Here is a 23,998-nt window from a genome sequence, read left to right as displayed (position 1 = left end):
ATGGATGGCAATTCCCTCAGCTCGTTCTGATCACATTTCTATCAAATAAAGTAATGAAATTAAACAGGACAGAACGTCAGCTTTACCTCATCCAGCCTTCTAAGGAAATCCCTCCCCTCCCTCTCCACCATGGTGTTTGCTTTCTCACCCCTGACTTCCCTCATGCCACCACTTCGTTTCTTAAAACATCTCAGCACCCACAGGTGCCTCCTGCCACATCACCCTAGTTCCACAGACAAGTATTTTATAAACAAAAATGATGCAGCTGGAAGCCAGCTCGTTAGTTTATCTCATTTGGTTTTTTTGGTCGTGGTTCTGTATCCCACTGCTTCACAACGACCGAATCCAGGCTGGATCCCATGCAAGCAAAGAAACACATTAGAACTGGTAACCAGTACCCATCAATTAACTTCCTCTTACTGCTCTCATGGTTAAATCGGCACATGAGCACATCTGGTTTTAGTTTCCAGGTCTTGTTCTAACTCCATCCAAGCAGGTGCTTAAAGACTGATCACAGAAACTCTATGAAACCCCAAAGGAAAAGCACAACAAAACCAACCAAAATAACCCCCATCCAAAGACACTGTTCTTTGTCTTCTACTCAAACCATCCCCAAACCTGCCATTTCCCAAGTAAAAGAGGGTTTAGCGACTTCTCTCCAGCAGACTCACTTTCTGGGTCATATAATAAGGGTCAAAGTCCTCCAGCGGTACAGCAACCAGCCCTTTTGGGATGTCCCCGTAGATGAAAGGCAAATTCTTCCCCGCCTCAAGGTCACTGTTGGGTTTGGGTTTGCTGTCTTCGTCGTCATCCCGGTGGCTGCTGTCTTGCTTCGGGCGCTGCTTCTTCTTCAGCTCTGCGATGTGTTTCTCGATGTTGGCCAGAGACTCCGGAGTGAAGGGTTTAAAACTATCAGGGCCTGGTGGTGCGAGCAGCCGTGCTGCCATCTTTTCATCCTGCAGCTGCTTCTTTAGTTGTGTTGCACCCCGGACAGGTCAGCTCTGCAGGGGGGCAAAGAGCAGAGGCAGAGCAAAGTCAGTCACTGCGAGGAACCGGCGGGCAAGCACACAGCATCCACCAGCCCAAGGCAGCTCTGCTTTGCAGGTACCCACAGAGTGAGGCAAGCAGGCCTGATGGCTTTTTAGTCCTGATACAGACTACAGGCAGAGGCACGTCGAGTGTGGGACACCCGGTGAGCCCTGGTATCCCTGCCACCCCTGCCCACCCCATCCCACCCTGTCCCTGCCCACCACACTCCTACACCCAACGTTTGCCACTCAGGTGGAACCGGCACGCAGACCCGGATCCCCAACAGCCTCCAGCTCTCCCAGTTCGGGTGTCTCCTGAGCACAAACTCTGTTCTAGACCACAGCTGCTTTTCAGGGTGGTTTCTTTCTCAAAACCAGCATTTCCCTGAAAAAATGGTGGTACCAAAAATGGTGGTACCAAAAATGGTGGTACCACACTGGTTATTAGATTCAAATCCCAAGTCAAGGGAAGCGGGCAAGGTAGAGAAGACCTCACACAGCTCCCAGTCCACAGAGGAGCCCCAATCCCCGTCAGGATGCACAGTCCCCAGGAGCAGCACCTCGCTCTCTCCCCCACCCCTAGGGAAGAGAGGAGCTGTGGGGAAGTTTGTTCCCCTGGCTCCAGCCGCCTACAAGCCCTCTGCAGCTCTGCACCTCTTGCCAAGCTCTCACCCGCGGACCAGCAGCGAGAATGTATCGCGTTCCTGAGCTGCTGGTGCCTCTCAGGCTTCCACACTCCGGGAGGAGGCCAAGAGAGGAGAGGGAGTCCAGAAAGCCTGTGCTGATGCAACAGCACTGCAGTACCGCAGGCAGGAGCACAACCCGGCCTGGCATCGCCGGGCGCCTCGGGGAGGAACCCGCACACCAAAGTGGCAACGAGTTCCAGAGGAAAGGAAAAATAACCAGGAGCACACGGCACCGACACGTGGGGAAGGCCGGGGAGTTACAGTCCCATAAGCAAGGAAAACCCCTCATCAGTAAGGTCAGATCATCTGAGCAAACCCGTGCACAGCATCAGACCTGTGTGAGAGCGCTGGGGTCTCTGGAAGGAGAGAGTTCCAGCTGCTGGGGAACCGCGATACAGGGCCGAGCCCTTCAAACCCGGCTCTCCCCGAGCGGCCTTAGCCACTGACAGGCTTTACGGCCCCTGGCTTTGGAGGCTGAACCCACGTGGGGAGAGCTCAGAGCAGCCAGGGCATCACGGAAGGGAGGGCTGTGCCCATCCCTAGCGACGAGCTGGGAGCGCCCCAGCATCGGGCACGCTCCAAAAGGGAGCATCACAACGTTCAGGGCCTGCAGCGGGTTCACAAGTAAAGCCCTTTCTTTAGGAGCACCCAGGGATCCCAGGCTCTAACCCTGACCCTGGGTTATCTCCAAGAGCCGGAGCATCCAGCGCGAAGTGTCTTCCCAGCCCTGGGTATTCCCTGTGACTGTGCCCCCTCGGCACTTCCTGATCCACGTGCAAGTCTAAAGCTGCACCACACACACAGAGAACTGAACCCAACGCTGGGCCCACCTCAGGTTTCATCTGGAAACCCAAAACGCTTAAGTACAGATCTCCCTCCTCACTGACCCCCGCGGCGCAGCCTGGGCTGGGATTCTTCCCACCAGGTATTTCTGGAGTAGTAACAATAAAGACTCAGAAAAGATGGGAAGAAGTGGGGAGAAGCAGCCAGAATCTTGGTCATGTTATCTCCAGAAGCATCACAGAATAGCCTGCTGATATTAAGGAAAAATTAATTTATTCTATTCTTGCAGCATTTGCATGCATTTAATTACCAAATTTCCCACATACTGTGAAACTATATAGCAGCATTGGGGATGTGGTCTAATTGAATGGCACAGATAAATATGTAAGGCCCGAATTTAGAAACCAAAGTAGCTCAGGGACACAGCATAGAAAAGGGAAAAAGAAATGAAGGCACAAATGAACGCCTGCACCGTACGCACAGCGACACAACCAGCAGCTGGGAGCCACCAGCTCACCTGCTGAGTGGCCATTTAAAAAAGAAAAGCAACAAAACTCCCCTCCCAGTACCCCCCAAGCTGGTACACAACTGCACAGCAACAACCCCCCCCCCCAAGTACCCCAAACTGGTACACAACTGCACAGCAACAACCCCCCCAAGTACCCCCCAAGCTGGTACACAACTGCACAGCAACAACCCCCCCAAGTACCCCCAAGCTGGTACACAACTGCACAGCAACAACCCCCCCAAGTACCCCAAGCTGGTACACAACTGCACAGCATCACCCCCCCCCAAGTACCCCCTAAGCTGGTACACAACTGCACAGCATCACCCCCCCCCAAGTACCCCCAAGCTGGTACACAACTGCACAGCACGGCGGTTTCACAAGGACACTGTCCAGCTGCAGCTGTGAGCCTGCCCCGGGCTGCTGGTTCTGGTTGTGCTCAGACAGCTCCACCACCGAAGTTCCAGGGAGGAATCGCTCCTCTCCCAGCGTCCAGCACCCACTGGCAGGGACGCTGCTTGATGGCACCAGACAGTCGCGACCAGGGCTCTCCTCTCTTGGGAAGGTCTCGCCTGTCCCGACTTTCTCTGTTTTCCCAATAAACTCTCCCAGATCAGGATAAAGGCCAAAACTAGGATATAAACCAGAGGGAATGGGATGTTTATTGGATTCCTTCGCACTCAGAGAGCAGTTTGCAGACCTCTGACAGCTCAGCACTCTTACAGCGACCAGAGGTGCTGCCCAGCTCCAGCCCCTACTCTTGACTCAGGGCACACACAGAGAACTACTCGGGGCATTTCAGAGAGGGGGTTTGATTTAAAACCCCAAAACCCACCCCAAGCCCCCGATACAGCGTGGAACAGTCACACAGGTGGTCGGATTTATTGCACAACTGAGTACTGCCCCGCTGGGATACACAGGAATTGCCAAGAATAAATGCTGGAAGAATCAGTTGTGGTGAAAGGAGCACGTCCCACGTCTGATTCTCCAGCCTCCAGCCTGAGAACTGTGACCAAAGGCTCACTGTCCTGGCAGGGAAGAGGGACCGCGCTCCGCAGAGCTCGGTACCCGCATGGGGAATGCTGCTGTGCTGCTGGGGATGAGCAGCCCTGCTCCCAGCCACTTCAGGGGAGTCAGGAATTTGTCCCAGGCACCTGGAGTTGGGCGTGCAGGGCTCCCTGGGGCCACACTGCACATCTGCACAGGCATTTCTCAAAGATCAAGGATTTTACACCAGGAAAAGCGCTGTACCGAGGTGCCCAGTCGCTAAGGCTTAATTATCTTTTCTAAACGCTCCCAGCAGTCCATTTACTGGTACATTATGAAGTGTTCTAATAAATTATTCAAGCTGATTGTCAAAATAAATTAAAAAACACTTTTGAGGCAATATCTTTGCTTTAATACATTTCCTCATCTATTCATTGGCGAGACTCAGCCGCTCGCGGTTCGTCTCTCGGTGCCTTCCAGAGAGAGCCCTTCATGTGAGGCTTTATATAACCCGCACCGACACAGCCCTCTGGAACTCTGCTGCAAGACAGCCTCAGAAGCTTCAAGCCAGAGTGCAATACCCATGCATGAGAAAATCCGTGGCTAGAAAGGCCTTCAGGAGCTCCTCCATCTGCAGTGGATCCTGTGCCTGGAACAGGCTGGGTTTTATCAATGGGAAGGTGCAGCGACACAACCGGCTGTGACGCAGGAGGAGCCCTGCCCTCCACAAAGCTCTCCTGGCACATCTGATGCTATAAAGCCAGGCAATGTTGTCATTTTCAAGCAGTGCCTATTGCTTTGCTGCTGGTCCTCTCTCCCCACCCTATGTAAAACATTGCAGGAGTTCCCTGGGCGCCCGTCTCTCAGCGCAGCTCAAGGACACGCTCCGGACAGGGCAGGAGAGAGGAACGCTGTGGAACGGCAGTGGCAGAGCTGAACCTGGCCACACATCTGCCTCCTAAGAGGTAAAGTGCTGAATGGAAACACAGGGAGGGGACAGAACCACAGCAGCAACCAACAGCAAGAGAAATGCTGATATTTAAAGCTGCTTCAATAAACCCCCAAGAAATGAAAGATCTAGTGCTGTGTGCTTCCTCAACCCCTACCAGCAGCAGTGTGACTTCTGTAACGTCACTCGGTAAGGTAGAGGGACCAGAAATAGCTAACCCTGGCTCTCCAGATCCCAGCGATAGCCATTACTCAAAGCTGACTTGCATTTATCACCCATCTCACACAGACTTATCAAGCTGAAGTACAGCAACTTCCCCTTCTTAAAGCCTCACTTCTGAACAAAGAGCTCCTGTGAAACGGCTCAGACACCAACTCCAATTGAATCCCTTGGTCAATTCATTCACCAGTGTCCCGTGGAACAGGGGCCAGGCCAGTTATTCTGCACAATCATTTTGGAGGAATTCCTGTAATGCTGCAGAGCTCTCAAGTGTGTGGCTACAAATGGGACTGATACAAGCAAACAGGAAGGGACTGAACACCCCCCTGCCCGAACACCCTGCTCCTGCCCTACACAGACCCCAGAACTTCTGCAAAGCCCTGGGGTATAACCCGTGCTGTGGGTGGGTCCTTCTGGCTGCCTCACGCTGCCTTCATCTCATCACCCCATGCAGCTCTCATTTGCCAAAACTCACCCTCCCTGAGGTCAGCCATTCCTGGTTGCCTTACCATCACCATCCTGCCACTGATTTCACCAGACAGTCAAGAAAAAGTCCATCTCCTGCTGGGAACACCATTGGAACAGCAGCATTTGTTGTTTCTGGAGTACTTTCCTCCTGGATTTAACTGCTCAGAATACTTTCTTTATAACCTCCTCATACCTTTCTGCACATGCAGGAGCAGCATGAGGAACATGGAAGGGGCTTTGAGGTCTTACATACCTGTTTCTTTGCATTTTGAAACAGCTGTTTATAGAAAAGAGCAGTTTTGGGGTTTTGCTACAGTCCAGCCCCTGCTGACTGCTCTTTCTACTTGAAATACCCTGTATGGGGATGTCCTCCATCGGGCAGGAATAATCCCTTGTCACAGGACAAAACTGAGGGGAGAGAAGGCAGGAGTTACTCTAACTGTGGAGCAGCGTTTACAGACAGTCCCTCCTAGGGCAGAAGTTCATGTGAAGCATTAAAACCAGTCCCGAATCTGGGTGAGGGCTCTTCCCAAACCCCTGTGGCAGTAAGCTGCCTCTTCTCATACTCTCAAGCTGAATGACCATCCGGCCCACGCAGAACAAAGTCACAGGGCGTAAAGGGGGAACCCTGAGAGTTCAGTTATGTCTGAACCCCACCAACTGAAGCCAACAGCCCAACGGGGAGGAGCTCTCTGCTCCTCCACCACGAGCACGAGCCACCACATGCAATTCCCCCTCCGTGGTTCTTACATGATCTTCCTCACCTCCAGCGCTTTTGTTTTGTGCCTGTACCCTCGTGAAGCCAAACCTCTGCTCTGAGCAGCAGGCTGGGCGATGGGGGCCGGTGTGTGTGTGCTGCTGTCAATGGCAGCTGCAGGCCGGCGATCGATCGTGAATGGGGCCATGTGACCGCACGAGCTCGACATGCCCCAGAGCCACACACGGGCTCTGCGGCCTCTCCGGCCATTGAAAACCAGGAGCTGCCCATTGAGAGTGGAGCTGGACGGGCTCATTTTAACGAGGCAGCGTGCTAACGAGCCCAGCCAACCCGCCAGCGGACGTGACGAGGAGGAGGGGGGCGATGCCATGACTTGGATCTTTCCAGCCACTTCAGCCTCACTCCACGCTGACTCTGTTTCAGCTTTACTTCACCTCCTTCAGCTGCGAATCAAAGCACAGCCATGCTCAGCTCCTTGCAGCATGCGATCGCCCTCTCAGTTTATCCAAACCCGGCTCCCCAGCTCTGCTCACAAACACACACACGCTAGAGCAGCAGTGGAGTATCTATACGTTGATCTAGATACCAGCCATACGTATGAGCTTATATAACCAGTTAGACTATTTGTCATAGGCCCAGGCCCCTCACCCGGGGCAAACGACACTCAGAAGCCTTGAAACGAGCACCAAAGGGCCGAGTACCCCTCCAGTCCCTCTGACCATCGCCGTATTTAAACACACCCCCCCCCTCGAGCTAAGGCTGGGGGTCTCCGAACCCAGAGTGGATGCGGAGCACAGGGAGCAGAGCCCGGAGAGGCCCTGTGCTCTGCTGGGGGGAACCTGCCTTAGGGAGCCGGGAATGGCCCTGTGCTCTGCTGGGGGGAACACGCCTTAGGGAGCCGGGAATGGCCCTGTGCTCTGCTGGGGGGAACCTGCCTTAGGGAGCCCGGAGAGGCCCTGTGCTCTGCTGGGAGGAACCTGCCTTAGGGAGCCGGGAATGGCCCTGTGCTCTGCTGGAGGGAACCTGCCTTAGGGAGCCGGGAATGGCCCTGTGCTCTGCTGGGGGAACCCGCCTCACCGAGCGCCACTGCCACGCTGACCGTCTGCTTACGGCTCCGAAGCGCATTAACGCCTCTCCGGCCGCTTTACAGCACCAGCGGCTATTTATAGGTGAGAAACAGCTTCAGGAACTTTACATAACAGCACCCTGCCTCGGGGAGACGGCGCCATGCGACGGGCGGCGGTGAGCCGGCCCCGGGAGCGGAGCCCGGCCCCGGGAGCGGAGCCCGGCCGCGGGAGCGGAGCCCGGCCCCGGGAGCGGAGCCCGGCCGCGGGAGCGGAGCCCGGCCCCGGGAGCGGAGCCCGGCCCCGGGAGCTGTCCGCTTCAGCACCCGGCCCGCCGCTCGGCCGGGGAGCCCCGGGGAGCGCAGCTCGCCCCCGCCCCAAGGCGGGCAGAGCGGGGGTACCCCCGCACCGCGGCCCCTTCGGGGGAGCAGCCGCCGCGTCACGCAGCACGGGCAGACGGGCGGGGACAGTCCCAGGCCCCCTCCCTCCGGACAGGCCCGCCCGCCACCGCCACGGGCTGATGTAACGCGCTCTCCCCTCTCGGCCTCTGCCGAGAGCGGAGGAGGGGGCAGCGGGGCTCCCGCAACACCCGTGCCCCGTCATTAAGCCTTCCCCGGCGCGAAGTGAGGACGGGGGGGTCACAATGCTGCAGCGTGACAAGGCCCCGCTTCCGTGTCCGCACGCGGCAGAGGACAGCAGCGCCCCGCAAGCCCACCCTGCCCGCCCGACTCCCCGGGGGTCTCGCCCCACGACACAGCCCGCGCCGAAAGCCAGCAGTGGGTGGACCCACCCCGCCAGGGACCCCTCTCCAGGACCCGCTGAGGCTCCCCCCGGGCGCCAGCTGTGCCGGCCCTCAGGCTCCCGCTTCCCGCTCGCACACACTGCCCTGCCCGGCAGACTCTCAGACTTCACCTCGGCTCATCTGCAGCCGCTGCTGTGGAGCAGCAATTCCAGCTTCCCCACCCCCACATCAGCTGGGCACAATTTGCACCAGAAAGGAGGGGGAGGAGGGGAAGAAGACACCCAGATTTTTAATAGAAAAAGCTTGTGAACGTGCAATTCCCTCTCCCCAGCAAGGAAAAATGAAAGAAAAAGCCCAACAGAATCTTGCCCTCACCATTCCCCCCAAATCTGTGTGGTGGAAGGAAGCAAGAGCACAAACCGGGATGCCAACATCTGGGTCAGGTTGGAACCTCAAAGCTGCCCCATGCATCTCCCCCACAAAACTCTGTCCTCCAACTTCTCCCCCTCCCCTGGCAGCAGGAGGCTCAGGATGCTGAACCGTAGGAGAAAAGGGGGGGAAGGGGGGTGGCAGAGGGATGTACCAGCTCTGCAGCTAGGGCTGAGGGGGGAAGGGATACCGAGAACTCCAATTATCCCTCCTCTCCCTCCCCACAATGCAGACAAAGAGCACAGCCCGGAATTTCGGGGCCTGGGAGAAGGATGGAGAAGGTGGCCCAGACCCCAGACGGAGCTCCGGCGGCTCCAGGCCGAGGGTGGGTGTAGCTGGAGAGGGCCCCCTCCCAGCAGCAGCCTCCCAGCCGGGGGAAGGCTGACCCCAGGCCCGCAGAGAAGCCGGCTGGAGGGCTGGCAACCCTCCCCGCCCCGCGGGGCCTACGGCTGCAGCTGAGAGCCGGGGCCGGGCGGGGGGGAGGAGGGCGGGCGGCTGACCCGGGAGCCCCAAGGACCCAGGCCGCTGCTGGGGCGCGGTGTCGGCTGGGGGAAGAAGCGGGGTCACCCCGGCACCCCCTTCCCCGGGCGCGGAGCGAACGGGCACCCACCGGGGCGAACTCTGCTCGGAGGGGCGGGGAGGGGAAGAGCTCGCAGGGCACCCGCACCGCAGGGGCGGGGGGCTTATCCCCGCCGCCCCCCCGCAGCAGCCATCGCTCCCCACGCAAGCCGAGAGCCGCCGGGACATCGCTCTGCGGCAAAGCCCCCGCCCGGGCGGGTGCGTGCGGGGGGCGGGGGGGGAGCTGGGGGTGCGGGGGGCAGAGCGCGTGCCGCGGGAGGGGAGAGGGGCCGGGGATAAAAATCCGGGAGAGCAAAGGCCGGGAGCCCCCGGGCGCCCCCCGCCCGGCCCCCGCGCCGGGGCTGCAACTTACTGTGGCCGCTGCAACTAGCGCGTCTCCCGCAAGGCGCTGCTGGACTGCGGAGGTGGGGGAGCTGCAGGAGGAACTGCGGTTGTCGCCATCTTGGTGCGCTGCCTGCGCTCCCCCCCCCGCGCGCCGTGCCGCCCCCCGCCCCGCCGCCGCCCGCCGCCAGGGGGCGCAGGGAGCGCGGCGAGACTCCCGCGCCCGCCGGCGGGGGGAGCGGGGAAGCCCGAGCGCCGCGCGGCGCGGGGGGGGGGAGACGCGGCCCGAGGGGCTGCGAGCTGAGCCCGGCCTGGGGGGAATGGGGGGGACCCGAAGCGACCCGGAGCCCCCCGCCCGGAGCCGAGCTGCCGGGGAGCCCCCCAGGGACGCGCGGGGCCCGTCCAGCCGGGGCGGCACCGCTCCGGGCACCGGCCAGCCCCTTCCCCACCCCCGCCGGGATCCTCCGAGACTCCGGGAACCATCGCGGGGCCGGGGAAACACCCGCGTTCGGGCGGGGGGTGCGGGGAGCCCCGGGGGGGGGGGATGCAGGAGCCCCGGGGGGGGATGCAGGAGCCCCGGGGCGGGGGGCGGAACGTGGCTGGGAACAAGTTCCGACCTTGCAGCCACAGTTGGTTCAGGCCGGGTTTTGCCACCCTCCAACTTCTCTCCATGCAGAACAGAGCTGTGAAACAGGCCAGTCTGGAGCGGGGCGGCTCGGTGTGATCTGTGGGGGAGCAAAGGAAACCCTGGCACCACACACACACTGTCCCCTTTCTGTTTCTCTGACGGTTTCAGGGTGAGCTGAACCAGCCCTGCATGTCACAGGTGCATCACCAAGCAGCGCTCCGGGGAGGTCTGGGCTGGGCATCGGGCAGAATTCCTCCCCTGGAAGGGCTCTCAGGCCTTGGCACTGGCTGCCCAGGGGTGGTGGGGTCGCCGTCCCTGGAGGGGTTTAGAAGGTGTGTGGATGAGGTGGTGATCTAGCGATGGGCTGGGCAGGGTGGGGCTGTGGTTGGATCTGAAGGGTCTCTCCCAGCCCAGGGGATTCTGTGGTTCTACCTGCGAAGGGAGTAAGAGGCTGCCAAAATGACGTGAGCGTGCAGCGATGCCCTCTGGCTGGTACCAGGCACTGGGTTTACTGGCCTCCTCCTTATGAACAGGACCAGAGCTATTGGATTTCTGCTCCGAGGTCCCTCCTCAGCACCTGGCAGGTTTCTCAGGGAGCCGTGGGGCTCCCCAGTGCCCAGCAGCTCATGGGAACAGCGTCCTCAGCTACAAACCCGCCTTCTACACAGATTGATGGAGGGTTTTCAGTCATATCACAAATAAGAAAGTACTAATCATTGACCCAAGTTACCCCTCTTCAGCTGAGAGACAACAACTCCTCCTTTATGCATAAAACTTCTGCCTAGAGTTTTATGCCTAGAATTTATGAGTGAAATTTTAGGCTCAATGCTGTTCCTTCATTCCTGTTCTCAGCACGACTGTGCCCGTCTTGCTGGAAGAACAACCCGAGATGCTGTATTAGGTTGATGGTTTAGGAAATAACCCCCCCACAACAAATCCCATACACCCTGCAGAAACGTCCTCTCCCCAGGACTTGAAATCCTTGTCCTCTGAGGACTGTGCTGGGAGCTGTGTGCTGAGCACACAACCTGGCAGGACACAGCCCTGGCTGGAGAACTCATTTATCTTGCCTTAGGAATGACACAGGAACTACATCTGCCCTCACGTTCCACCGCTGACTTTATGGGGCTACCCTACTGTAACACAAGGGCAGCTGCAACATGAAGCATGCAGAGAGCTCAGGCTATAACTGACACATTAAATAAGCAGAAAGCTACCGATTCTGAGATGTTTTCAGTCCGGACTGGACTTTGTGCAGCTTGGTTCTCACCAAGGCTGGAATTTCCAGCAAATGTGAAATAGGTGGAAATAGAAACACTGAAAAATAGGGGGAAATCCACTGTCAGCAAACTGCTAAGGGACAGGATGGCATCTCCTGACACAGTGTCTGAGTGCCCAAACATCAAAGTTGGGTCACATAAAAGAAATATCCCTTCTCTACACAGCCAAGGGTGCCGCAGCTCGAAGCCCAGGGTGCTGCACCCAGGCTGACGGGCGCAGGCAGGAGGAGAGCCAAGCTGCACCCTGGATGGAAACGCAGCAGCACACCCAGGCTTCCAACTAGGGCACCCCCAGAGCTGCTGGGAACTGGGGGCACACGGGTCCCTTTGGGGATCAGGCACCAGAAATACTTCAAGGACACCCTGGGGCCCCGAGGGCGTTATTACAGTTTGTGTAAGGTATCCTTAAGCAAAGTGCTTTAAGGAATAAATAGGTCAGTGCCCTCAGAGGCTGAATAATGATAACCAAACACACCAAAAAACGTTCCTAACTGACCTGAGCCACCCTGGGCAGCCTCAGAGACTCTGTCCCAGGGAAGAGGCACGAGGTTCTCACAGTCCCTGCACAGAGTGGTGGTTTTGCAGCCTGTCCCATCCACCCCCGATCAGCCGTCGGAGCCATCGAGCTCGTTACCTGGAGCCAGGTCAAAGGGAATCCTCAAAAAACGAGCACAGTTGGAAAGTACTTCCACAATAACACTGCCTGGCAAAGCAGGTAAATGCTACAGCTCCAGGTAGTGGGTTTGCTTGCCTGTAATCAGAGCAGCACAGCTATCAAAGCCACAGACCCCCTCCTTGGGTTAAACCCCAGCAAAACTACCCAGAATTTAAGCACCAGAACCAACCTGATTCTGTAATTATCAATCTGGACAGTAACTACCTGGCACTGGGCTATATCTCTTTAAGGAGCACACAGCTGCTCTGTAAAAAAACCCCAACTAATACAAAAACGCTTGATAAGGACACTGCCTTCTCCTGAGTCCATCATTCCAGCCCTCGCCTCGCCCCTCACCTGCGGCACAGTGACCTCTGAAGTGCCCTGTCAGTCCCCAGGCTGTGGGCAGGGGTATGTCACACCCACGACTTCGCACGGCACACGGGGGCTCTGTGCTTCCCAGGGTGCCCCCAGCCCCATCCAACCAGCTCGAGCCCTGCCAGGGACACCGGGGCAGCCCCAGCTCCCCTGGGCACCCTGTGCCAGGGCTGCCCCCTCCCCAGGAAGGGTTCCTGCCCCCCAGCCCCTCTCCATCCCCCTCCTGCAGCTGGAGGCCGTTCCCCTGGGCCTGGCCCTCCCTGCCCTGGGCACCAGCCCCTCTCCAGCTCTCCTGGAGCCCCTCGAGGGACCAGAAGGCAGCTGAGAACTTATCGTACTGAAGCTCTGTCTGGCCTAAAGATGAGCCGGTGTCTGAAGCCGGGAGCTGCTGGGGAGGGCGCAGCGGGGTGAGCGTGCACTGCACGCTGCGCTACCGCGGCTGAGCAGCAGCCAGAGGTGCGAGGATGCAGCACTCGCAAGGCTGGTAAGCAGGTTGGGAGCGGCTGTTTCTCCCTGATAACGGGCTCCAAGCAGGCAGGACCCGACCTTTCCGATTCCGTCCACTTAAACGTTCACTACGGGCAACAGATTCCAACCAAGTTCCCCTCGGAGGAGCGGAGCGGCCCGGCCCGGCCCCGCTGTGCGGCCCCAGCGCGGCTCCTCCTCTGCTCCCCCCTCCCGCACAGCCGCGGTGCTGCCCCTTTAAGGGAGCGCTGGGCTCCCGGCCAGACAGACGGAAGGACGGACACATCCGGCTCAGAGGCGGCCCTGGGAGCGCGCAGCAGGGCTGCACAGCGGGCAGGGTGCCACCGGCCACCCTGCGGGGATGATGCTCGTCCCTTTCCTCCTCTTGCCCGCCCATGTGCTCGCCGGGCTGGGCCTGTGGGGTCCCTTCTACAAGAGAATCTTCCCCTATATCATGGCCAAGGTGGCGCCCAGCTACAACCACGAGGTCTACAGGCAGAAACGGGAGCTGTGCAGCAGCCTGAGCAGGTTCGCTGGTCCTTCGGGGCAGCTCAGGCCGCTGGAAATCGGCACCAACTTCCAGTTCCACCCGGGCTGCCGGCTGACCTGCACCGACCCCAACCCCAACCCCCACTTCAGAACCTTCCTCCTCAAGAGCCTCTCTCAGAACCGTCACGTCCCGCTGGTGGTTGCCCCTGGTGAGGATGTGCATCAGGATGTGCATCAGGATGTGCATCAGGCTGCGGGCAGTGCTGTGCACCTGGTGCTGTGCACCCTGCTGCTCCGGCACCCGCAGCAGCCGGGTCCTGGCCGAGGTGCTGCGAGTGCTCAGGCTGGTGAGCTGGGCAGCCCAGGGAGAGCGGGGATGCCAGTCTGTGTCCTGGGTGCTCAGCTACCTTTAGGGTAAATCCAACCACCTGCACCACGCCAGGGAAGAGCTTAAACCCAACTGCAACACCCACGTGCCTGTTCAGGAGCGATCTGCTGTTGTGCCACGTTACCCACAGGAGGACCCAGCTCAGCTTCCCCCCTCCCTCCTCAGCACCACCCGTGTGCCCCAGCACCCCAGTCTGGAGTCCCTGCCAAGGGGTGCCGACTGCCTGGGCAAGCCCGAGACACAGCTGCTCAGTCTGGGCAGCCAGGCACCTGCTCCTGCAGCTGGAAAAACATAAAGCCCCAAGGCCAAAGCTGTTTGGGAAAGTGGAAGAAGAAAAACACCCAAGGCAGGGACAGAAACCCAGCGACACAGTTCCTGCCATCAGCCCCTACTGCCTCTTGCAGAGTCCTAAACCCTGCCTGGCAGGAAACACGCAGTCACCCAGTAAAACCCACCATCCTCAAGGAAAACCCAACGACAGGAGCTTTTAGAGACTTCACAGTGCAAACCAGCCACGACTGTGGCGTGTGTAGCACCTAGGAAGGGGGAAGCTCTTCAGAGAGGGGGTAAAAGGCAGCGTGGTTACCAGCATGCAAAAGATAAAACTCTCTATCCAGAGGGGAACAGCCCTAAGCCCTTTGAAGTCGTGTATACACATTTATGGCACTGTTTTGCAGGGTGGAGCTTTCTGCTTCCTGGAGCATGTGGCTGCAGATCAATCCAGCTGGACCTACTTTTGGCAAAAGGTCTGTGACCAGTCTGGAGGTGTTCTGGAGACGGGTGTTCCTTGAGCAGAGACAGGCAGAAGGAGCCGGAGAAGACGAATTTCTTGGAACTGAATGTGAGGAGCATTCATGTCTCACCTCACTGGCTCCCTACGAGTCCTCATATCATGGGGTATGCAGTAAAATAAAGGATGGTGAGTGCTGTGGGACACAGACCTCCCTCCAGCATCCCGATCGTGCTGTGTGGAAGGGTTTTCACCCTTCAGTCAGCCCATGTACAGCCGCTGGCTGCCCTGAATAAAAGGATGGAAACCTCCCTGTGTGTCTGCAGCACGTTCAGACTGGGAATCACATCCTTCCACTTGCTGAGACAGGCTCTCTGGATCAAGCTCTGAAGTGGAGCTGCTGCACAGGGACCAGGCAGAGGGGAGAGAAGTCCAGACAAGGCGCTTCTGTCTGACACAAAATAAAGGAGGAGCCAACATCCTTGAGAGCTGGGAAGGGGGAGAGGGAGGATTGGGAACAGAGAGTACATGCAAGCAACCACAGAGGGCAGAGAATAATAGCAGCCTCTCAGGGCTCTGATACAGGCCACATGTATAATAGATACAGACAGTTTCGTTTCAGCCATCCCATTATCAAATCCATTTCGGAGCAGCAGTTCGTTCCCTGTGCCAGTACAGGGATCCCTGACAGGATGCTCCTTTACTCAGGGGAGTACTCATTACTGCACCAGGCATCGTTCTCCCTGGCCATGGGATGCTAAAACAGATTTATCCTGGAACAGCCACAGACAAAGCTGGAAACTTGGGAGAAAACTGGCATTTGTTAAATCCGATGGCAGAAATCTCATCTCCCCTCCAAGACACTGTGGCTGGATCAGCCACATCCCTAGTGCCTCCTGCACGCTCTAACAGCACGCCTTACTGTGCTTCAATTCTGCATTCTCTGCTCTCCCTCCAATCTGGGTCACACCTTAAAGAGGTTTCTTTTAAAAGCCAGGAGTTTCACTAGAAACATTCTCCAGTTAAACCCTCCTGGGACACCAAGAGAAGGTGCTGCTCTCCTGGCCACTGTTTGCCCCACTCTGTGCTTTCCTGCAGCACAGCAGCGAGGAGTTAAAACCTGGTACAGATCGTATGTACCAGATGATAATGCAGCGGTGCCTCTGTTCTGTGCTCTGCACACATCCAGCTGGTCTACACAGAAAGGAAATCCCACTGTTCAGTTTTGTTTCATTAATGGAGCTGCCACAAGGTGGAGGTATGAAGGAATGAGTGGAGAGTTCGTTAATAAAGGAGACTAATAAGGATGGATTTTATATTTGCTTTATCATCACTAGAGGGAGGAGGTAACTCAGCACACAGCAGCCATACCCATCGCTCCACAGAAACCCAAAACTCTCCGATGCAATTCCCAACAGAGCTGCCTTTCTCAGGGACCTGGGGTCCCCCTTTCCCTACCTGAGGCTCCCCTGGAGCAGAGCAATTAAACACCGGTGGCTGATCCACATTGCTCCCAAGTCCTTTGAAAATCCTCCGGCCACTGCCAAGCTGGAGGAGTTTTCCAGAATGCATCCAGCATTGCTGACCTGCGCTTGGGGAGCTCTCAGACCCCAGCCCCGTGCTGTGTGCAGTGATCACTGATTTAATCACTTGTTTTATCACCCCTATCAAAGGTCGGGAAGGTAACTTCAGACAAGCAGGCTCGTTCCCCACAGAGGACCCTGTGTGCACAGGCCACAGTGTTTTAGGTGCCCACAAAGTGGAAAGACTGGAAACTGCTGTTGCAGAGAGAGCACAGAGCAACTATCTCATCAGAGCAGCACGCTGAAGTAACTCCTAAACTAACAGAACCGAAATGCCGATCCGGCTCCCAACGAAACGCCCGCAGCGAGCCCAGGGTTCAGATTAGTCTCCTTCAACTCGGAGATATGAACTGTAACCTGAAACTGCTCAACACCAGACCGGGGCGTGTGGTGACACTTTGCCAGCGGGGCGGCACTGCCCCGTTCCCCGGGTTATGTAAGGGACTGGCAGCTCCTCTTCTGCCCGCGCGGACGGGACGCTGGTTGGTATGCGGCGCTGCCTTCCCCTTCCCAGCCTCTGACCCGACCCTGAAACTAGCTTAGAAGAAAAGTTTCCCAGACCACTCAGAGGAGCTGGATACGCTGCAAGAGAACACAGCAAGTACCTGAATGCGTCTCTGACTGGACTCCAAGGGCTCTGACACACAGAAGAACCAGTTGTGCCCAGCACGGCCCCCCTGCCCCACGATGGAAATGAGAGAGGCCAGCATCCTCGTCCTCCGCGCCTGCCTCACCCTGCTTGCCCTGCCCATCTACTTACTATCGTTCCTGGGCATATGGGAGCCCTTCTGCAAGAAGGTGTTCTTTCCTTACATCTTAGAGAAGATCGCTGCGTTTCACGAACAGAAAGCAAAGAAGCCGAAGCAGGACCTGTTTCGTAACCTCCCGGACTTCGCCAGCCCCTCAGGAGAGCTCAGGCTGCTGGAGATCGGGACCGGCTACGGTGCCAACTTCCAGTTCTACCCGCCGGGCTGCCGAGTCACGTGCACCGACATAAACCCCAACTTCCAGCAGAGCCTCTCCAGAAACATGAGCAAGAACCAGCACATCCACTACGAGCAGTTCCTAGTCGCTGCCGCAGAGGACCTGCGCCAGGTGCCCAGCGGCTCCGTGGATGCCGTCGTCTGCACCCTGGTCCTGTGCTCTGTGCACAGCGTGAAGGACACCCTGAAGGAGGTGCTGCGTGTGCTCAGACCCGTGAGTACCCCAAAGCCTGGCTTTGACCTTTACCATCTCTCCCAGAGGCGCTGCACCCATAGAAAAGATAGAAATAATCACACTAAGTGAACTGTGGCTTGGATCTCACCAGCCAGAGCCAGTTTACTTCCCCACAGCCACTCTGTGGTGCTAACTGGTGCAGAGGGGCAGCAGCACACTGGTCAGGATGTCCAGGGAAAAAAGTAAAACCCCAGAAGTAACAGTCTGCTCTCTAGAACTGCCACTAACGTTGTCACTAACTACAGAGCACCACTGAAAGCAGAAATGGTTCCTGCGCTGTCCCTCCCCACACACACCAGGGTTTCTTTGGGTGGGAAGCTCTCTGATCAAGACTGAAAACCTGCCTGTTAAACAAACTGCTCCAGCCTCTTGGAAGTGGGGCTCAGCTACCTGTATGACTGAACCAGTATAATTATTAAATACCTTCCTTCCCTGTAGTGTACTAATCAGGGGAAAGATTAAAAAACTCTGTTGTGTTGGGGTATTTCTGCAATAGACTTTTGGTCTTTAAAATGGCATTTTAAAGACAATCCTCTGGGTTGTCAAAAACTGATGAGTTTGAGTAGGATTGATAAATTTCTCTTAGCTTCCTTCAAAAGAAATGACACGCTGGGAACTGTAACCGAAACAAAGGACAACAAACTGTTACTATAATAAGAGAGGGATCAAGTGAGTACACCCTTCACGCTTCTCCAAGAGGCATTTCTAATCTGCCCAAGTTTTCTGCTTACATTAATTCCAGCTGACACCACAAAAGCAGGAAGGGGGCAGGGGGGGGCTGGGGGAGTTCGGATGGGCAAGGAAACCCGGCCCACACGGCTCGGTATTTGCGAGGTGGTGGGATGGAGGGGGTTCTGTGTAACCCGGGCGCCTGCAGCAGCTCTGAGACAACTCTGCTCTGCCCAGGGCGGCGCCTTCTATTTCCTAGAGCACGTGGCCGCCGATCCGTCCAGCTGGAAGTACTTCTGGCAGCAGATCTGCTACCCAACCTGGAAGCTCCTCTTTGCCGGGTGCTGCCTAACGAGGGAGATATGGAAGAATCTGGAACAGGCCAACTTCTCGGAGCTGAGCTTGCAGCACATCAGCATAGCGCTGCCCTGGACGCCCATCCGGCCGCACATCATCGGCTTCGCTGTCAAGTAACCCCGGCGCCCCCCCCCGCCCCTGCCCGCCCCCCCTGCCCGCCCCCCCTGCCCGCCCCCTCCCCGCCCCCCCAGCAACCCCTTGGCACAATTAGCGCAAACAGCCCACGCGTTGGGTAACCCCGGCGTCCCAATCTGTGTAACGCGGCGAAGGGCTGTAATTCCGCTCGATTCCGGCAGCCGGTGGACAGACTGCCCAGCGCGGGGCCCCGAGGCTGCGGAACAGCGCGGCAGGCGGGGCAAGAACGACTTATTAAGCGGCTGGAAGTGCTGCCAACGCCTGACTGACTCTGGGAAGAGACTCCCCGGGCTCCCCGCGCCGGCCGCTCCCGGCCAGCGCCGGGCTCGGCCCCGCCGGGCCGTGAGGGAGACGCGGGCCGAGCGCCCTGCCCAGCCCCCGGGTGCGAGGGGCGGGAGCGCGGGGCACGGCCCGGCCCGGCCTCGCCTCGCCTGCCCACGCCGCGCTTACCGAAGCTTCTCGCTCCCTCTGCGCGGTTGTAACGCGGCTCGGCCGCGGAGCATTAAACGATCCGTGCTGAACGTTACGCGCCGGCCCGTCCCTTCGTGAGGCGGCCGGGCCGCCCCCGCCGCCATTTTGTCCCCTCGACGGAGGATGAGGCGGGGGCCGCCCGGCCCCGCGCTGCTGCTGCTCCTGCTGCCTCTGGCGGGCGCCCTGCCCGGCGCGGCGGCCCCGCCGGCCTCCGCCGACGGTACCGGGGCTGGTCCCGCAGCGGCGGGACTGGGGAAGAGGGGCTGAGGCGGGCGGTCGGAGGGCACGGGGGGGCAGGGGACGGCTGCGGTACCCCACGGTGCCTCACTTCAGTGGGGGGGGCGCATCCAGCCGCAGTGACTGGAACCCGCGCACCTTCAGCGTGGGTCCGGGTGTAACTGGGTGAGGTGCACAGAGTCACAGTCACAGGGCTTGGGAGGGACCCCCACAGCCCAGGGGGTCCCACCCCTGCCCAAGCAGGGTCCCTAGGACAGGGGCTGGGATCTCTCCAGAGAAGGAGACTCCACCCCCCCTGGGCAGCCTGTCCCAGGGCTCCCTCACCCTCACTGGCAAGAAGTTCTTCCCCAGACTGGGGGGGAACTCCCTGTGCTCCAGCCTGAGCCCCTCGCCCCTTGTCCTGGGGTCTCCAGAGCTGGGCTCTGGCCGCAAACATCCGACCTCCTGCGGCAATTAACGCTGCAGATTACAGAAAACGACCCCCGAACCCAATCAGTGCGCCAAAGGCTCCACGTCCCCGTGTGAGCCCTGTAACAGCCCGTTGTGTTCTGCAGAGTGTGGACAGCGGCCGCTCTTCGACAGCGTCTCGGGGTCGCGGATCGTGGGCGGCGGCAACGCGCAGGCTGGAGCGTGGCCGTGGGCCGTCAGCCTCCAGTTCCGCTTCGCACACGTCTGTGGTGGGGTGCTGGCTGACCAGCGTTGGGTACTCACCGCTGCCCACTGCGCTACAGGGAAGAAGTAGGTATCGTGTTAACACCGCTTTTAGTAAGCACGGGGGGAGTGTAAAGCAGCAGAGCTGCCCACGGTGCCCCCTGAACGAGCGGCAGATCAGCGGGGACACGCGGCTCACGCTCGTGCAGTGCAGAATCAGTGAGCAGACCCAGCCGCGTGGGTCCCGCTCACCACTACACCCCTTAGGACCCACCCTGGCTCCAAGGACTGTCCCTTCGGCGCTGTGGCTGTGGGGATGTGAGGTGGCAGCCGCCAGCCCAGCCTGGGATGCAAAGTTACACCTTCACGAGTCAACATCAAGAAGTCTTGAACACACAGCTGTGGCACATAACTGACCAACCTCTGTTATTGTTAAGGGGGTGGTTTGATCCAGGTGACACGTCTTAGCTTTGGAGCCTTTTTCCCCTCCCACAGACCTTTAGTTTTTCTGATGAATTGGTTTTTCTGAACTAGTGAAGCTCCCTGCAGAAAGAAAACGTTGCAGTGTTTAGATGAGCATTACAATTCATTTCTTCTAACAGGATTGCATTTCCCCCCCTGTTTAACAGAACCAACAATCTGGCACTTTAAGACAGGCCTTTAAATCGTGTTTACAGCAATTCTGCTGCCTCTCAGCTGTCTCCTCACTGCTGACTCTTCCCATGGTCTTTAGCACAGTTGCATTTGCAAAATCCCTTTGTGCCAGTTGGTATTGGCTGTGTTGACACAACCATGACCCGAGGGCAACTGAACTGTAAAAAATCCCTGAACTTTGGAGTTTGATCGTTTATCAGGACTTAGTTCCATCGGCCCATTGTTTCTTTAAAGCACTTTTACAAATGTTAATTTAGAGGGCCATGATGTAGAAATAATAAATGTTAATCTCCTGGGGAACTGTGGAGGTTTTGTAGCCTGTCTTCTGCTCAGCACAGCCCAGAGTCAATCCCCACTTCGTAACAGAGACGATTTATTTCGACACACTTGAGCAGAGATCGGGTCTGCATGACCCTGGCCCTACTTCTGACTTTAATATTAAATCAATATTAATTATTTGTCACTTCTATGTAGGGGATTGCCCAAATGTAGGTAAAACAGAGTCTTGGGGAGCATTGTGGGTAGAAGCCTGCTTCTTTTCTGCTAAATAAATCCAATTTTTATCTTCTCTCAAAAGAATATCTCCTGGGTGGCCTCTGCTGAGGTGGGTGGGAAGGAAAATCTGAGTGTCAGCCTGCATCAGGAATCTGAATTCGCTTTAACAGCCATAACCAGCGTTAGGGAGACTGAGGCTTCCGAGCGCACGACACAGCTATTGGCCAGGTTTTTTCCAGAAAGTATTTACTGTGGAGTCTTCAGTGTGTATTCCTAAAGGGGTGTGAGCCAACACTAAACCAGCCAGAAGAAAGGAATTTAACACAAAGACCACATGGATTCTCTCTTAGGGACCCATATTCCTGGAGAGCCGTTTTGGGTGTGCATAACCTTCGGAAACACGGTGCACACACAGCAAGGAGATACATCAAAAGCATCACTGTGCACCCAGGATTCCAGAGAGAAACCTTTGAGAACGACATCGCGCTCTTCCAGCTCCACCCCGCCGTGCGCTACAGCGACTACATCCAGCCCGTCTGCCTGCCCGGCCGCCTCCCCCCGCTCCCCGGCAACGAAACCTCCTGCTTCATCTGTGGCTGGGGACGCACAGCGGAGAAGGGTACGTGGGGCTGGAAGCCACGGGGCTGAGATGGGGCTCCAGTGCCTGGGGCTCACTGAGAGCAGAACCTGTCCCGGTTGTGGTTAAACCCTTCCGCAGCCGAGTATCCGCTTTAGGGATTTTCTCTTGGGAGCAGATTAGATCCACACAGGTGTAACCAAAGGTGTAACCAAAGGTGTAACCAAAGGTGTGCAGCCTCTGGCCTTTCTTCCACATGTTAACACCAAAAAGAAAAGGGAAAGAAGCCCAGCTGATGGTACAGCCACACAGTGCCTGCTGGGAACAGGAGAACAGTTTGGGTGTTGGGCATTGCAAATCCAGGGGGTCCCTGTGCATTTGACAACTGGCCGTGCTCCTTCCGATTGTCTCTGATCGACAGTGAGCACAAACTGATGCTGTGTTGGTCGGTGGGATGCACCTTGTTTGAGAAGTCACCTCTGATTCCGTGGGCGGGGCCGGTGGTGGTACCACCGAGGAAGAACTGCAAAACCCACATCCAGTCCTCCAAGTGTGAAAATCCTGTACCCACAGGAGTTTAAATCCCCTGGAAACAGGCACAACCTGCATTATGTATGTGTCTGGCACACATGGCAACACACTTAGCTAAACAGGAGAAAAAGAGCCAGTAAGCACCGCCACACACAACAGCATCAGCATTTTACCTGTGTGCTGCCTTCCCCCGCAGGTAAAACCTCGGCTGTGTTGAAGGAAGCACAAGTGGAAATCATTCCTTCTAGCATCTGCAACCGTTCCGACGTGTACAGGGGAATGGTGAACAGCAACATGATCTGTGCTGGCTCTTGGTCGGGAGGCACCGACGCCTGTCAGGTGAGGCCGCGCGGACGCTGGGCATCCGTGACTCTGCTGCTTGGTGCCCACCCCCTGTGCAGACAACATTAACTCGCAGTATTAACTGTTGGGTAGGAAAGTTTAGGGGGATGAGTGTTAGAATGGAGAGGTGCAGGAGGTGTTCTGCTCGATGCACCACCCAGCACCCCCGAGCTTCACCTCCGTCTGCACCGCTATCCACGTGCTGCTGACCTCACCACTGCCCAGTGAACGTCACTGATTAACAGAAGTTTTAACCCAGGAAGTGGACACATACCTGACTGAATCCCACACTGCTTCCTGAAGGGAACGTTGTGTGTTTTCTCTTTCTTTATAGGGAGACAGTGGCAGCCCGTTGGCGTGCTACCACCCCGGTGCCAAGAGGTTCTACCTCCTGGGCATTGCGAGTTTCGGGATCGGCTGCGGCCGACCACGCTTCCCTGGGGTCTACGTCCGTTTGTCTCAGTACAGAACATGGATAGAGTCAGAGCTGCTGTCAAGTAACAGGGCTGTGAGCCCCAGGAGCACGGTGCTTCCCCTGCTGCTGGCAGCGGTACAGACAGTGCTTGTGTGGACTCTCTGAAGGGACGCGTTGGGGAGGGCTGGTGGCTCCTGTTCAGAATAAACCCGAGAGCTGAAGGACCCACACTGCTCTTCTGGAGTCGTGTTTGCAATTGTGTTCTCTTTGCGTTCTGCCTCCGAGAGCCGCACTAGTGGAAATGCCGAGAGCCCCGTCCCCAAGACTGCAACCGAATACAGACCCGTTACCAGCTGAAAACGCTCTTTTCCCTCCTTCGTCCTGCGCTGCCGCAGCTCCCGGAGCCCCCGCGCCGCCCGGGGACGCGGGCAGGGCTCTGCAGGCGGCGGGCGCTCCACCTGCCGGGGGACGCTGGCAGAGCACCGGCTGCCCTGGCTGCAGCTGCGGGAACACCACGGGTGTTGCGAGCATCGCGAGCCACGACTGAGGTCCACACGCGGGTAACTGCGGCGGAAAGACCACGGCCCAGCCCCGGCCGGCGCTGCCAGAGACCCGACAGCGCCCGGCTGGGCGGAACCGCCGCAGAGCTGCACCAACTGAAAATAAACAACAGCAGAATTGGGTATTTTGGCGACTTTATTTTACCAAGGTCAAAATTTGCAACCATCTAATTGTCTCAACAAATATTTACACTTTGTAGAAAGCAAGTACTTTTGTCTGGAGACACCAGCAGAGCAGGATTAGGTAGGTCTCTATCGCTTACTCTCAGGATATAATTTTATTCTCTTACAATCTAGATTGTGAAGTAAATCCAAAATAAGTATGTCATGACAAGTGATTACTGGAAAGAGCAAACTCATGTTACTGTGTTGTATTTCCATGAGGAAAAGGAAGCGGCTCTTTCCCAAACACTATTTCAAGAGGATAAGGATTTACTATGTTATGTCTGGCAGCTCTACATGGGTTTCACTTGCTGAATACAGAAAGAATTGTATTTATTTTACACTCTCAACACTTGATAGCTTTTTCTTATTATTCTGTATTACAAAGGAAGGTCAAGGAACAGGAGCACAGAGCGAGGATCAAATACCACACAGAGGAGTTACCACACG

The 23,998-nt window shown here is 57.3% G+C and overlaps 4 protein-coding genes across 6 annotated transcripts in view; 3 read left to right on the top strand and 1 right to left on the bottom strand.

Annotated features, from left to right (window-relative positions):
- The window catches only part of SCN8A (sodium voltage-gated channel alpha subunit 8), a gene marked incomplete at its 5' end in the record, with an annotated part of 41,452 nt that extends 40,505 nt beyond the window's left edge, over positions 1-947 (bottom strand). For all 3 annotated transcript variants that reach the window (XM_084277293.1, XM_084277294.1, XM_084277295.1), the window contains one exon: positions 672-947. In XM_084277293.1, the coding sequence (XP_084133419.1) occupies positions 672-947 (276 nt within the window). The remainder of the gene's footprint in view (positions 1-671) is intronic.
- Positions 948-13,245: 12,298 nt separating this feature from the next.
- On the top strand, positions 13,246-14,674 carry LOC311202590 (thiol S-methyltransferase TMT1A-like; the record flags this gene model as incomplete). Its single annotated transcript, XM_084277179.1, is given in 4 exon segments — positions 13,246-13,661; positions 13,663-13,720; positions 14,439-14,510; positions 14,516-14,674. Coding segments are annotated over 4 exon segments (705 nt in total).
- Positions 14,675-16,603: 1,929 nt separating this feature from the next.
- On the top strand, positions 16,604-18,974 carry LOC311202711 (thiol S-methyltransferase TMT1A-like). Its single transcript, XM_084277327.1, has 2 exons — positions 16,604-17,271; positions 18,199-18,974. The coding sequence occupies exons 1-2, from the start codon at positions 16,762-16,764 to the stop codon at positions 18,433-18,435; spliced, it is 747 nt and encodes a 248-aa protein (XP_084133453.1). The 5' UTR covers positions 16,604-16,761; the 3' UTR covers positions 18,436-18,974.
- Positions 18,975-19,047: 73 nt separating this feature from the next.
- TMPRSS12 (transmembrane serine protease 12) lies at positions 19,048-22,991 on the top strand (the record flags this gene model as incomplete). The annotated part of the gene is made up of 5 exons (XM_084277178.1): positions 19,048-19,144; positions 19,716-19,838; positions 21,377-21,580; positions 22,266-22,408; positions 22,746-22,991. The coding sequence occupies 5 exons, from the start codon at positions 19,048-19,050 to the stop codon at positions 22,989-22,991; spliced, it is 813 nt and encodes a 270-aa protein (XP_084133304.1).
- Between the last annotated feature and the right edge of the window lie 1,007 nt (positions 22,992-23,998).

This window comes from Gallinula chloropus (assembly GCF_964237585.1).
Source record: "Gallinula chloropus genome assembly, chromosome: 31".
In the NCBI taxonomy this organism is placed as follows: Eukaryota; Metazoa; Chordata; class Aves; order Gruiformes; family Rallidae; genus Gallinula; species Gallinula chloropus.
Note: the sequence above shows the minus strand (reverse complement) of the source record. Positions and strands in the feature narration are given on the sequence as shown.